Source organism: Phocoena phocoena, chromosome X, assembly GCF_963924675.1.
Source record: "Phocoena phocoena chromosome X, mPhoPho1.1, whole genome shotgun sequence".
Classification (NCBI taxonomy): Eukaryota; Metazoa; Chordata; class Mammalia; order Artiodactyla; family Phocoenidae; genus Phocoena; species Phocoena phocoena.
In genome coordinates, this window is record NC_089240.1 from 28,342,773 (window position 1) to 28,357,283 (window position 14,511).

General features: G+C 36.4%; 1 protein-coding gene across 1 annotated transcript in view; it reads right to left on the reverse strand.

Moving 5' to 3' along the window:
• DMD (dystrophin) overlaps positions 1-14,511 on the reverse strand; it is a 2,035,184-nt gene that overhangs the window by 1,358,899 nt on the left and 661,774 nt on the right. The window contains exons 26-27 of the mRNA XM_065901098.1: positions 13,190-13,360; positions 7,103-7,285 (exon numbers count right to left, since the gene is read on the reverse strand). Of these exons, the coding sequence (XP_065757170.1) occupies positions 7,103-7,285; positions 13,190-13,360 (354 nt within the window). The remainder of the gene's footprint in view (positions 1-7,102; positions 7,286-13,189; positions 13,361-14,511) is intronic.

Genomic DNA, 14,511 nt, shown 5'->3' on the forward strand with positions numbered 1-14,511 from the left:
AAAAAAATCCTGAACCAGTATTTGAAAGAAAAAGATACATGTGATAAACATTCACAAGTATGTTCAGACTCATTAGTAACCAGGAGAATGTATGTCAGGATTACAGTGAGATATTTAACACGCTGACTGACACAAATGAGAAGTTTGACAATTCCAAGTGTGAGAGAAGATACGCATTAACACAAATTTGTATTTATTGCTGATAGGTGTGTATATTAGAATGATCATTTTGGAAAACAATGTCATTCCCAGTAAGGTGAATATTCACATACCTAAACAACCCAGCAACTCCACTTTTCCATACACATCCTCAGAGAAACTGGTTTGGATGGACAACGAAGAGAGTTACAAGAATGTTCATTTCAGTGCTTTTTGTAATAACCAAAATAAAAAAAGAAGGAAACGAACCTAAATGTCCAGTGGCAAGAAAATGTACAAATACACTGTATCATATTTACACAGAGAATACAGAAGCAAAAATGAAAACTTAACCAAAGAGAACCATATGGATGAGGCCCAGACACAAAAATGTTGAACAAAAAGAGCTAGCCCCAGAAAACAATATATTATAGGTTATCACTTTCTACAACCCTCAAAACAAGCAAAGTTGAGCAGTATATTGTTTAGGCATCCACATGTGTATGATAATTTTTTTTTTTTTTTAGCAGAGAAATAATAAAGACAATTTTCTGGATTAGGGTTATGTCTGCTGGGAAAAAGTAGGAAGATACATTAGAGGATAAGAATATTAAGAGTCATTTTCTATTAGCTTGGAGATTGGAACTATTGGGCAAATTTATAGATATAGCAGTGCAGTCACTACCACCTGCAACCCCTCCCCCACAACCAAAAATGAAGCCTAGGAAGGAAGTTTTATTTTAGGAGAAACTAAAAATTCTAAAAATTCTATCAGATTCCCTATATTTTCACCTTTGCTCATAGCCCTTGCAAATGATGGAGAACATTCTCACTCTAACTGATGACAAGTATCAGTCTAACCTGCCTTGCTAGCCTACCAATTCTTGCTTAGTATTTTATGTACAGTTTATTACAGAAAGTGAAATTAAGTATTTTGCTTTAAAAAGTGATAGAAATCTTAAATCTGGGTCATTTCCAGCTCCTGCTGGACTACAGGCTGTCTTCCTTCTGGGCAAAGATCCCAGTGGGAAAATATAAATATCCCATCTAATACCCGAGGGTACTTTAGAGCTTTGAAGATAAGGAGATGCGATTGGTAATGTGTCTTATTAACTTTGGTGCAGATTGAGATAATGAACTACCTTGCTGATTTAACCATCAGGATGGATGGCCTCTTGTGTCCTCAATGCATCTGAAGGACACAGCTGGAGAGGCTGAATGTACTGGCTTTACAGGTCACCTTTGCAAAATAAAATATAGTCTTGCAGCCTGAATTGGAGCTAAAAGCCATTTAGAATAACTGTTAACAGTTTGGAACTTAAAATTACCTTGAAATCACCAAATTCAAAGTGGCTTTGAAGAAAGTACAAATGAAAAAGGAAACTTCCATTCAAAATGGAGCTGATGTGGTAAACCCTTCCCCCAACCTGATCCAGTCATATTAAAATGCTAGATAAAATATTTTTAAAAAACCTTTTAAATTTACAGCTGATTTATGAAACAAGTATGAAAAATCTTCAGGTGGCAGAAATAAAAGGGGAAGTTAAGTGCACTAAAGGTTGGGAAACCAAGCTTAACAAAATACTGGCATATCAGAACATAAAAGCTGGGGTATTCAAAACTAATTGGGGATGGGAAAAGAGGCATTGGTCTCATGCATTCCAGGGAGGTGGAAAAGCGTAAAGCTGGGTGTCACCTCTCCTGGAAACAAGAACTATAAAATCCCCATCCACTGGAGTATAAGGAATTAGCAAGGAAGCTGAGGATCCTTTGGATTCTGGTTGGAAGATAAGGATCCACCCGTAAGGAAGTGAAACCTAAGTTTATATCACATGAGGATAGAACATAACATCTCTCAGACTCTGGTAGGGACAAAGAGAAAAGACTCATAAGGACCCTCCAATAGCCTAGCACAGAAGGGATTTCCAGTAAAATATAATTCCTACTAGAGATGAGCTCACAAACAAAAAAATTACAAGTGTGTGACAAAATTCACTACCATTAGAGGGAGTCATCAGTTGTAACAAATGGTAGAATCCATACATTGTGATCAGAGATAACAGAACATTGTTTTAAAAATTTTATAATAAGTAAGTTGAGCCTGGTGATAAAAGTTGCCAGTAGGATCTACTTTTCTTGAGACTAACAACCAGAATTCATACTTAAGAAATAAAATGGCTAAGTTCCCTACATTCCATGTTGCTAAAACTTCTGCTAGATGTTTCTACAAGCCCTCATCTAAAGAGAGATGGCTAATGGGGAGGGCACTGGGGGAACATGAAGAGAGGAGAATTTGAAAAGTTAGGCAATCCTTTTTTCTCACCTTTTTATGAGGGTGTTTAGGGGAAACTCATCTGGTCCCTTGGTCCCTTTTCTTTACAGGATCTAAAAGAGCAATGCTCTTCAAGTGGGTGGGTATATTCAGAAAGGAATGGTTGACATGCATTCCCTACTGAGATGCTGGTATGGCCAAAGAGGAATCAAGGACAACTATTTCACGTTTCTCATTCCTAAGAGTTACGTAATATGGGATCTGTCAGTGCCCACAGGCTGATTTGAGATATAGTGGGTAAGACAAAAAGGTTTAATTTTCAACGTGGTATAAGGCTATTGGCAAGAGTCAGCCTGAAATTCTTGTTGAATACTCCAAGGTTATCAGGTATGCTTAGGAAATCTTTTCTAGGGTTCAAAGTCCATGTGAACAAGGCCAACTGGGCTCTCCATCAGACCACAACAAACCTATAGAGAACAAGCCAGATCAGTAGTGATAAACTATAGAGTCTGGCGATAACAGACTCATCATCACAGATGTGTGTGGGTATTAACAAAAAAGTTAATAGCAACTGCAGCCAGCCAAAGAAAGAACATCAGATGAAGAGTATTTTTCCTTCCTTATCCTCCCATATACTAAAATTAGAAGATTACTATCCAGAAATTGAGAGAAGAGGACTGTAAGACCTTTTTTCTCACTCCCACAACTGTATAAATTACTGAATCCACAAGATTAAGCTGGTGGAAGATTTAAATAAAGTATGAGATCAAAATTTATATGAGACTTTTAGGGCTTCCCTAGTGGCACAGTGGTTAAGAATCCGCCTGCCAATGCAGGAGAGACGGGTTCGAGCCCTGGTCCAGGAAGATCCCACATGCCGCGGACCAATGAAGCCCGTGCACCACAACTACTGAGCCTGCACTCTAGAGCCTGTGAGTCACAACTACTGAGCCTGCATGCCTAGAGCCCATGCTCCGCAACAAGAGAAGCCACCACAATGAGAAACCCATGCACTGCAACGAAGAGTAGCCCCCACTCGCTGCAACTAAAGAAAGCCTGAGCGCAGCAATGAAGACCAAACATAGCCAAAAAGAGAAAAACAAATACCGTACGCAGCCAAAAATAAAATAAAAAAAAATAAAAACAAAATTTATGAGACTTTTAATAACTAAAAGTAAATGAAAACTTAGAGGATCAGACTGAAATACTGATTAAAAAGCCAACTATAGGCAGAAAATGGAGTTTAACCTGGTTGGTTTTAGTTACTGGAAAACCAAAACTGTTTCATGCTTATTACTCTTGAAGTTGAGATTTCTCAACCAACTATATTACATAAGTTTAAATTGTTTAAAGGAAAAAACAGAATTACACAAAAGCAGATTATGCAAAAGAGACAAATTTGCAAAACAACTAAGCAAAACATTGAGAAATGGAAAATACAGCCTTTGAAAAAATACAAACACACACACATATAGATAGATGTGAATGCAGAGATGAATGTATTTATATATCAAAGAATAAGTTATGCACTAGGCAGGTGAAGAGAAAACTTGAGAACTGGAAGACGGATTTTAGAAGATTACCCAGAGTCCAAAAGATAGAGATAGAAATATAGAAAATACTAAAGAGAAGCCAAGAATCTGAATACAGGATGGGGAGATTCTTCATAGATCTAATAAAGGTTCCCCTAGGAAGGAATGGAGAGATTAGGAGAAAGAAAACCTCCAGAAAAGCTTTTTGGAGACCACCAAAGAAAGAAAGAATCTTTCTGTTCTTATTAATACACCAGGTGACAAAGTACAAATGAAAGCAAATTACACATAGACTGAAACTGCAAAGCATCAAAGACAAAGAGAAAATGGAAATGTACCTGAGAAAATTATAAAGAAACGATAATTTGGCAGCAGACTTCTTGACAGCAAGAAATTGCAGAAGAAAACAGAATAACATTTTTCAGTGTTGTAAAAAAAATAACTCCCCTAGCATAATTATATGCTCAGCTAGGCCATTCCTCAACACTGAGAGCGAAAAAAAAAAAGGCATTTTCAGTCATACAAAGTCTGAGAGCACTTGCTATTCACACTCAATGAAAGAGCAGAAGCAAAAGAAGGGTACGGAAAAGCAAAAATCATCACAGAAGTTGGTAAAATAGTGATGGCAAACCTAAATAAATATTAATAATAATTTCAACAACACAGTGGCAATAGCACTGACTAATTTAGGGGGATAAGAAATAGGCTGCAACAACAATATGGAAGATGGGAAATAAATTCAGAGTTAAATGATTCTAGTGGTTCTGCTATATCATTGTTAGGTGTGTAGAAATATTTATCATTGGTGGACTTTGTGGATTAAGGTATGCAAGATAGTATTTAAGGTAATTAAGGGTTCCATTAAAATAAATAGCATATATATTCCAAACCAGTGGAGAAGGAATAAAAAGAGACTAAATAACTTGATAACTTTAACACGAAGAGGAAACTTTAGAAGTGTCATTACAGATGAGAAATGGAACGATAATTCATAAAAAATCTTGAAAATTTTGTTATCAATATGAAAATTAATTAATTTTGGAAAACATACCCCAAAATAGATTTCTGGAGGAGTAGCATATTTCTTTTAACATCTTTATTGGAGTATAATTGCTTTACAGTGTTGTGTTAGTTTCTGCTGTATAACAAAGTGAATCAACTATATGTATACATATATCCCTCTGGCGTCTCCTTCCCACTCTCCCAATCCCATCCCTCTAGGTGGTCACAATGCATCGAGCTGATCTCCTGTGCTACGCAGCTGCTTCCCACTAGCTATCTATTTTACATTTGGTAGTGCATATATGTCCATGACACTCTCTCACTTCGTCCCAGCTTATCCTTCCCCCTCCCCATGTCCTCAAGTCCATTCTCTACGTCTGTGCCTTTATTCCTATCCTGCCCCTAGGTTCTTCAGAACCCTTTTTTTTTTTTTTTAGATTCCATATATGTGTGTTAGCATATGGTATTTGTTTTTCTCTTTCTGACCTACTTCACTCTGCATGACAGACTCTAGGTCCATCCACCTCACTACAAATAATTTCCTTTCTTTTATGGCTGAGTAAAATTCCATTGCATATATGTGCCACATCTTCTTTATCCATTCATCTGTCGATGGACCCTTAGGTTGCTTCCACGTCCTGGCTATTGTAAATAGAGCTGCAATGAACAGTGTGGTACATGAACAAACAACCCAATCCAAAAATGGGCAGAAGACCTAAATAGACATTTCTCCAGAGTAGCATATTTTTAAGTGAACAACATGAATAATAGAAAGCAAAGAATAATGATGATGTAAAGAAATTAGGAACCTAAGAAAACAATATTTAAATGTTTTATTTGAATATGATCAGAAAGCACTTCCTTAGATATAAAAAGTCCTTATCTCATATAACATGATATTGAATCAGTTGTGACTTCCTTGAAACTTTCAGGGTCATCTCTCCCCATTCTTTGTTTTATTTTCTGTAGTACTGACATAGCACCAATTGAAGAGATTTTCCTTTATATTCTCAGCAACTATAATAGTTCCTTGAATACAGAAGGCACTAGGCAAGTGTGTGAGGAGTGAATTTGATAAAAAATGAACAGGGACTGATAAATAAAGAAGGAACTGGAATTGATAATGGAGAAACTTGAAGTTGTAATATTGGAAATCTTGGGTACAGGGTGAAGGATACAGTTTTAATATTTTTTAAAGGTCTACTCTATTGGTCTGAGTTTTATCTGCCTCTAAACATAAAACACTTAATATAAAAAGCTCCCTAAACAATCATGTTCTTCAACAATAATGGGACACCTGAATTCTTTATCAACTATATTAACAAAGATGACTCAGTTTATGCAGGAGAAGTTGGCTGAATTTAAAGCCCAATTGGTGTGCAGTATCTGGCGGCTTCAGAATTTGGTAGTAGGTAAAGTTTCGGAATCCTTGACATGATACGAACTGCTAATAAACAGTATTTTCACATGGAGAATCACAGTTTGCTTTTGATACAATTACATGGTAATCACTTGGGGTATCTGAATTCCTTATCAAGTATATTCAGAGTATCATAACCTAAGGAGTAAAGCATATGGGAAAGATAAGGCAGGACTTATGATAATAAATTAATATAATGTAAAATGTCCAAAAAAAAGCTAGTTAGACAATATGTCTTGTAAAGAACTCTATAGGGCACCGCAATTGTTAAAGGGAATTATAATAAGATATACTATCTCCCCAGAATACCTTCCTGCTAAGATAATTATATGACTTTATGGACATTCAAATATATGAAAAAAGAGAGGCCAGTTTCTATAAATCTTGAGAAAACTTATTCATGGGATTTTGTGACCTAATAATAATAATAATAACAACAACAACAGACTGGGAGTGGCTCACAAGTACTGAGTGCTAGGCTAAGTACTTTATATAGAATAGCTTATTTAATTTTCTCACTCTATGAAATCAGTATTATTTTTATGTCCATTTTATAGATAGGAAACAGGTTTATAGGAGTTAAGCAAATGGCCCACAGTTGCAAACTTGTAAGTGCCTGAGTGAAGAATTTGAGCCTAAGTAATCTTAAACCAGAGTTTGTGTTCTTAATCACTATGCTTCACATATAACCATAAGTTGACATATAGTAATTGATAAAGATCAAGAAAAGCAACTGACTTCCAAAGTCTTGCATTTCCCATTCAGCCTGGTGCAGAGCCACTGGTAGTTGGTGGTCAGTGTGTCAAGTTCCTTTTTTAAGGCCTCTTGTGCTGCAGCTGGAGCTTGAGCTATGACATCGTTTACAGACTCAGTGAGGAGTTTCACTTTTGCTTCTTTTTGCTGGGCCTCTTCTTTAGCTCTCTGAAAAATAAACAATGCTCTCTTAATAGCAAGGCAATGACTTTACTTTCAAGATGCATTCCTATATATCATATTCTTTCTTCCTTGCAACATTTCTGTTAGAATGAGATTAATAAAAACAAATCCAATACTGACTGCAATCACTTCCATAAATTTGAGTTTAGTGACGGGACTTCCCTGGTGGCGCAGTGGTTAAGAATCCACCTGCCAAGGCAGGGGACATGGGTTCGAGCCCTGGTCTGGGAAGATCCCACATGTCATGGAGCAACTAAGCTGCCCATGCGCCAAAACTACTGAGCCTGCGCGCCACAACTACTGAGCCTGTGCACAACTACTGAAGCCCACGCGCCTAGAGCCCGTGCTCTGCAACAAAAGAAGCCACCGCAATGAGAAGCCCGCGCACCACAACAAAGAGTAGCCCCCACTACCCCCATCTCGCTGCAACTAGAGAAAGCCCGTGTGCAGCAATGAAGACCCAACACAGCCAAAAATAAATAAATTAAATAAAATTAAAAAAAAAAATTTGAGTTCAGTGACAATTGGAAACTTGCAGGAAAAATTTTATAATCAGAATGTAACTGACCTTTAATCAGAATAGTTTGAAAAGTAGTCTGTATGTGGATGTGTATTTGTGGAGAATACACAAACACACACACACACACACATATATACACACACATACATGAAATAAGCAAGAAACAAATATTTCAATGCTAACTAGGTTCAAAAATATCTCATAGTCTAGAATTGAAATCACTTATAAATTACTCGGATGAATATTGAAATCAGTACAAATATCATTATTTAAATCAAAGAATAATTAACACAGAAATAAGTCTTCTTAATGCTATATTTGTAACATATTTTGTTAAAAGAAAGCTGTGTTCAGTAACTGAAAACACGTAAGAGAAAGAGAAATTCCTGACATGAGGGGGCTGGCCTAGTACAGCTATGCCTTGGTATTCTTGTGTTGAAGATAAACTGTTTCACAAAACATCAATATCAGACATGCTACTTTGTTACCACTGCAGATCATGACAGAAATTCCACTCCATAATCATGTAAGAATATAGACAAAAACATAAACAATGTCCAAACCAGAAAATATCAGACATTTCCCCATCCTGTTAATGAGTCACTGCTGCTTCTTTATCAATTATTACGTATCTTCAGCCTCTCTCTAGTCTTCTCTCCTTCCAGAAAAAATGTATTAAGATACCCAATCACAGAGTTACTCCTACTAGGTGTCAAAATGAAATCCACAGCAAAGCCCTTAAACCCTCCCTTAAATCATCTAACACAAACCCACATCCTACAACAGGTTTGATTACTCATATAACCCATGGCTGCCCATGGTGTGTATTCTCCCTCATTACCAAAAGTAATAAACTCAACTTGCTCAACTACAGGAGTGTTGCTATTCGTCTGTGGGTTACTATGAAGGCCGACCTTGAGACGAGCTTTCCAGCATAAGTAGTTTATGCACGATGTGAAGGAAACAGCGGTAGGGAGATGGGGAATGGAAAGAGAATGGAGATTAGAAGGGTATACTTATTAACCCAGCAATTGCTGTTGGTGACTGGAGTTTAATCCTGCCAAGAAGCTCTGGGAAACACAGGTCTCAGGTTTATCCCACTCAGGGGTGAGGGCACTGGGGTATTTATACACCATCTCCCATCATTGGTTGAACCCTGTTGGGGGAATGTTAATTTCCTAGTATGTGAAGCCATACTCAGGTGGAAAAAGTGGGATTCGGTGGCCTCAGAAAGCTGTCAGGTAAAGAAATGCAGATTCTGGCAGGTGTAAGTTGTGCCTATATGCAGTATAGTAGTGAGAATAAAGGGATATGGGCAGTAAATGGGCAAAGTCAGCTATAGAATGCCTTTCTAATTTTCAACACAATCACTCTATGCCTTTGGATTTAGTCCCATAATGCCTTAAAAAGTATAAAATGCGATGGCAGATGCAAGTTGTTTTGACTATTAAATGACTCCTTCACTGATTTTAATTGATTGAAATTTTATTTCAAAACTTTAAATAAATCTGTCTTTTGGCACACTGAGCATGGGATTTGTTTCTATGCAAACCATATTTTGGCCAGTGTAACTTTAGCATTAAAAACAACTTTGACAAACATTAATCACTTAGTATGTGCTACTGTGTGCTATGACAGACATGTCGTATGTACTACCTCATTGGATCTTTAACGAAACCTTGTGAAATAAGTTTTGTTTTCTCTATATTACACATCCAAGAACCGAGGTTCAGAGAGTTTAAGTAAATCATCCTGGGAGTTACATCTTTTCTTTCACATAGCTTCTGTTAAGCCCATCTCAAATCCTCTGTGAGATGAAGAAGGAACATGATGTAGTGGATCCAGTGAATGAAATTGCATTTTATGCAAATTATAAACAACCCATGAAACGATCAAAAATGCAGAATAAGAAACATTTCCCCCTGATGTTTAGGCGCTCATAAATTCTTTTTTAAAATCAGGCTTAGCAATTGGGAAAGGTTCAGAGAAGAATGGTAAGAGAAAAGGAGATCATGACCAATTTCTCCACTGCAGGGAAAGGTAGAAAACTAAATGACTGGTATAGTTTAGACATAATCCTCATCAGAAGTGGTGGCTTTTTTTCCATATATTTCTAGGAAGCTAACCATCATAAGCTCAGACACTTTTCATTGCCAATACCTCAAACCAGTGGTTGTCAAAATGTGCTTCCTTGGAACCACCTTGGAACTTATTCCTTGGCATGACCTGGAAACTTTTTAGAAATGAAAAATCTCAGGCTCCACCTCAGTCTTCCAGGTGATTCTGATCCTCCCTCCATTGGGATTATTCTAGCCTGCCCCCCCACAGAATGAGAATAGCAAATACATGTATGTAATTCCTAGTAAACACTAGGACTAGAGTTACCATATTGTAAAAATTTTAAAAAGAAAGAAAGAAAACCATCAAAAACTGAAATTCCAGAGTTTTTTTTAAAGGGTTTAATATAAATTTCAGCATACAGTCACTTCAGACCTTCAAAAGAATCAGATGTTGCTAATGAAACACTCCCCTTGGCTCTTTTATGTTAAAAGTTTTGTTTACAGAGAAAAAAGAAGTCAAAAGCAGCATTATCATTTTCAAGTAAAACACAGGAGAGAAAAGTAAAGAAACAGAAAGTCTCTACTTTTTATCTGACTAAATCAAGGAGAAATGACGAAGTAGGTCTATGAGTCTCTTCCGACAATGAAGAAAAATTTGCTCTCAACAGGAGCACAGGTGGAAGCCTGAACAAGGTACTATCACTACCCTCTAGGTAGGGAAACAGACTGAAAGAGATTACCTTGACTGGCAGACAGAAAACACAAGAAATGCCAACTCCCTTTGCTGTTGTGGACACAAGCTGCCTGAGCTTTTCCTCTTTTCAATATTACCCCCATATGCACCAGTTTTTTAGCTAAATCTGTTATTTAAACATGCAAATCAGTGTGAACTAATTGGTTGGGCCACTCATTTCAGGGACTGTGTATAACTTTTTTAAAAAAAATTTGAGACAGTCTACTCTCCAGTACTGGAAAAGGAAAAGGGATCTGACTGATTGGCTACCAGATAAGCAGTGTTCAAGGAATGAGGGGAGAGGGCCAGATCCAAACAAAGGAACAAGGAAACACAGAACAGCTGAACACAAGCTGACTGCTGATTATCTCCTTAGGGATCTGAAGCAGCGGCTATGCAGCATTAGAAGAGATGGCGAGAAAAGCCGTGAGGGAATTGAGACGTGCGAGGAAAGGCAAGTGGGGTGGCACATGCTTCACAGAATGGAATGGAATGGCATATCATAGCTTAGAACAGCTCAGAATGGGATAGGGATAGAGGGAAATATATTCTTGATTCTACCACAGATAAAGCCTGTGACTATGAGTAAATTATTTGACCTATCTGGGAATTTCCGTTTTCTGATCTGCACAGAGGAAGTGTAGACTAGTTTCCTTCCAAAGTATCCTCCAGCTCTCACATTCTATAATGATATAATTTCCTTAATGGGGACCTCCCCACAGTCAAACTTAAAATCATTATAGTCCTTCCAATGGCTTTCTCATTTCACTAAGAATGAAAACCCCTCCATATCCTACAAAGCTCCTGTGTTAGCAGATACCTACTCAGCCCCTCCACATCATCTCAGGTCATTTATCCTGTTTTACTCTCTTCAGGCAGGTGGACCTCTTTCTCTTCCCAATTAGCCTTAGGGTCTTTGCAGGAGCTCTTCCCTCAGAATGGAATGTGCCCCATAAGACATTTTTAAGGTTGGCTTTTTCTTATGATTCATATCTCAGATTAAATATAATTCCTCACAAATGCCCTACAAATCAACCCTTTCTAAAACAGCATCTCACCACCTCCAACTCCCACCTGCACTCTAGTTATTATTTATTTCACAATCCTGGTTTATTTTTTTGGGAAATCATCATGATCTCAAATGAATTTTTAAATTTCTCCATTCATTGCCTACCCCCCTCAACTAGAATGAAAATTCCAAGAAGTCAGGTAGCTTTTATGTATTGCACACTACTGTATTCTCTGTCTAGAAGGGTGTTTGACAGTAAGTATACAATATTTCTTGATAAATGAGTGATGTATGGTATTGTTAGATTAGAATGATTCTATAGTTTTTAATACTCAAAGACACTATTACTGTTTATCCAAATATAGTCTTCCTTATATGTTTTAATTTTAATTTCCATGTGACTAAAGCCATATGATATCTTTGATATTTAAGCATCTGAGTTTTCATGTGGGCACATTCTACTATTAATTACAATATTCATTGAATAATCATATAAATATATAATAAAGTACATATAATTAATTTCTTACCACACAACAATGATAATAATAATTAACTAGTTTGGGGCATCTATTTTGTGTACTACATTAGGACTTTTATGTTTCACCCTTCAAATAATTCTGAAAATCAGGTATTTTGATATCCAGTTCACAAATGAGGGAATGAAAGCTCACTGGGTTTATGCAACTTGCCCAAGTTTACACAGTTGGCAAGGGGCCAAAGCAGGTTTTAAACCCAAGTGTCTAGCTCCAAAATGATTCTGCTCCATCATGAGGCCTCAAACCAAACAAATATGTATTAATAATTCACCTAGGCTAATGTGGTTAAAAAATGTGTTATTGCTAGTACATGAAGATAATAAGCATCATTATAGCTGCAAATCATTGAGTGCTCACGCTGAGCTAGGCAATTTACTTACATTTAAGTTTCAATCCTCAGTTGATACTTTCAAGTTATAAAATGAGATGATTTACACATGAAAAAATAGAGGATTACACTGACTACTGAGTTGTCCGGGGCCATCCTGAAATGCAGTTGTGTAGATCCAATTACCAAGCTTCACCTCCCAGTCCTTTCTACATATCAGTTTCCTTGGTCCTAAATCAATGTTGTATTTTTTATCCTATCGTTTCAAGAGAAGTTCATGTAAACACAGTCCTTTTATCCACATTAAAGACCATCAGCTAAAATATTTAGTACTCCCAAATTCTAAGAAACCCTTTAAACCACCAAATTAACACAGCCTGTTGACATTTCCAACTATCATTTCAATAACACTTTGACATATTTCCAGTTTGAATTTGCATCAGCTAGAAACATCTAATGTGAGTAGCTGATTCCAATCTCTTAATAGTACATAATTTCAAGGGGAAAATGCTCCAAACCGTGATTGTCAATATTTACGTTGTGACCACAATGCATAGACTTAATAAATAAAAAGTTTAAACATTCTACACAACGTATATCAAACTTGAAGCTAAATCAATCAAAAAGCAACCTCTACTATTAAACCAACAAAAGAGCCGACTGTGCAGAATCACAATTTGTTTTATTTGGTTTCTTTTACCTTCATCTCTTCAACTGCTGTCTGTAATTCATCTGGGGTTTTATATTCAAAGTCTCTCTCTAGGTATTCTTCTTCAGCTTGTGTCATCCATTCATGCATCTCTGATAAATCTTTCTGAAGGCTTACAGTTTTATCCAAACCTCCCTTTAAGGCCTCCTTTCTGGCATAGACCTTCCATAAAACAAACCAAGAAGTAAAGCGTGAATATTGAAAGTCACAAAACATTACCATTATATTATTACTGACGAATCTGTAAATAATAGAAAGCTTAGATACAAAAGATGAAGCAAGAAGTAAAAAGCTTACATGAAGGAGGAAAGTAAGTCATAGCAATTGGATACACTTAATTTCACCTAAGTGTTAAAATGCGATATAGGCATTTACTTGGCATAATGAACAGATTCTCTTAAGACCATAATTTAGCTATTGTGTATGGTAATGCATTTCTGCAAATGGAGAATAAAGAAAAACATTGTTTCAGTTGGAAGAGTAAATTTATTGGCACACAATAGAAGTAGAAATTCTTTGTGCTCTTTGATGCTGTTTTACAAGTTCAAATATCCTAGGAACTTAATAATCATATACCTACAGAAAACTCTCATAAAAAAGAAAAAAATAGAAAATGGATAAAAGACATAGTCATGTAATTCACAGAAATAAAATTAAAATGAAGACATATATATGTGAAAAGATGCTCAGTATCATTTATAGTTAAATAACAGCAAATTAAATTAAATTAGTATGTTTTCAAATATGAGACTGGAAAAAACTAGCAAAAATGCCCAGTTTGAGCAGGGATGTGGGAAGAGAAAAGTTTTTATACCCATTGAGGGAAATATCTGACATAGTACAACCTTTTAGACAGTAAATTGGCAAAATGCATTAAATTTCTTAATGTTCATAAATCTGAGTCTACTCTTCCACTTTAAAGAATGAATCATACAAAACGAAGTGTACAAAGTTGTATGTACACTATTCAATTCAGCTTTGGAGACAGCAACATATTGGAAACAAACCCAAACGTGCTTTCATGGAGAGTTAGGTAAATAAATAGTGGGATACACATGTACACACACAGAATAGGATACCACATAGCACCAATACATCTATACTGAAGCGGAAGTTATCCAGTATTTAATTTTAAATTAACAAAACAAGTTGAAAAACAGCATGTGTGACAGGAGACTTGTGCCTTGTAAAGCCTCATACATTTCTGAAATACTAACTTTATAACAGAATTTATTACTTATTAACCAGAAAGATAGCAAAACTTAAAATACCTAAGAGAAAATCGTGCATGTTAATAGCCTGTTATAAAGTAC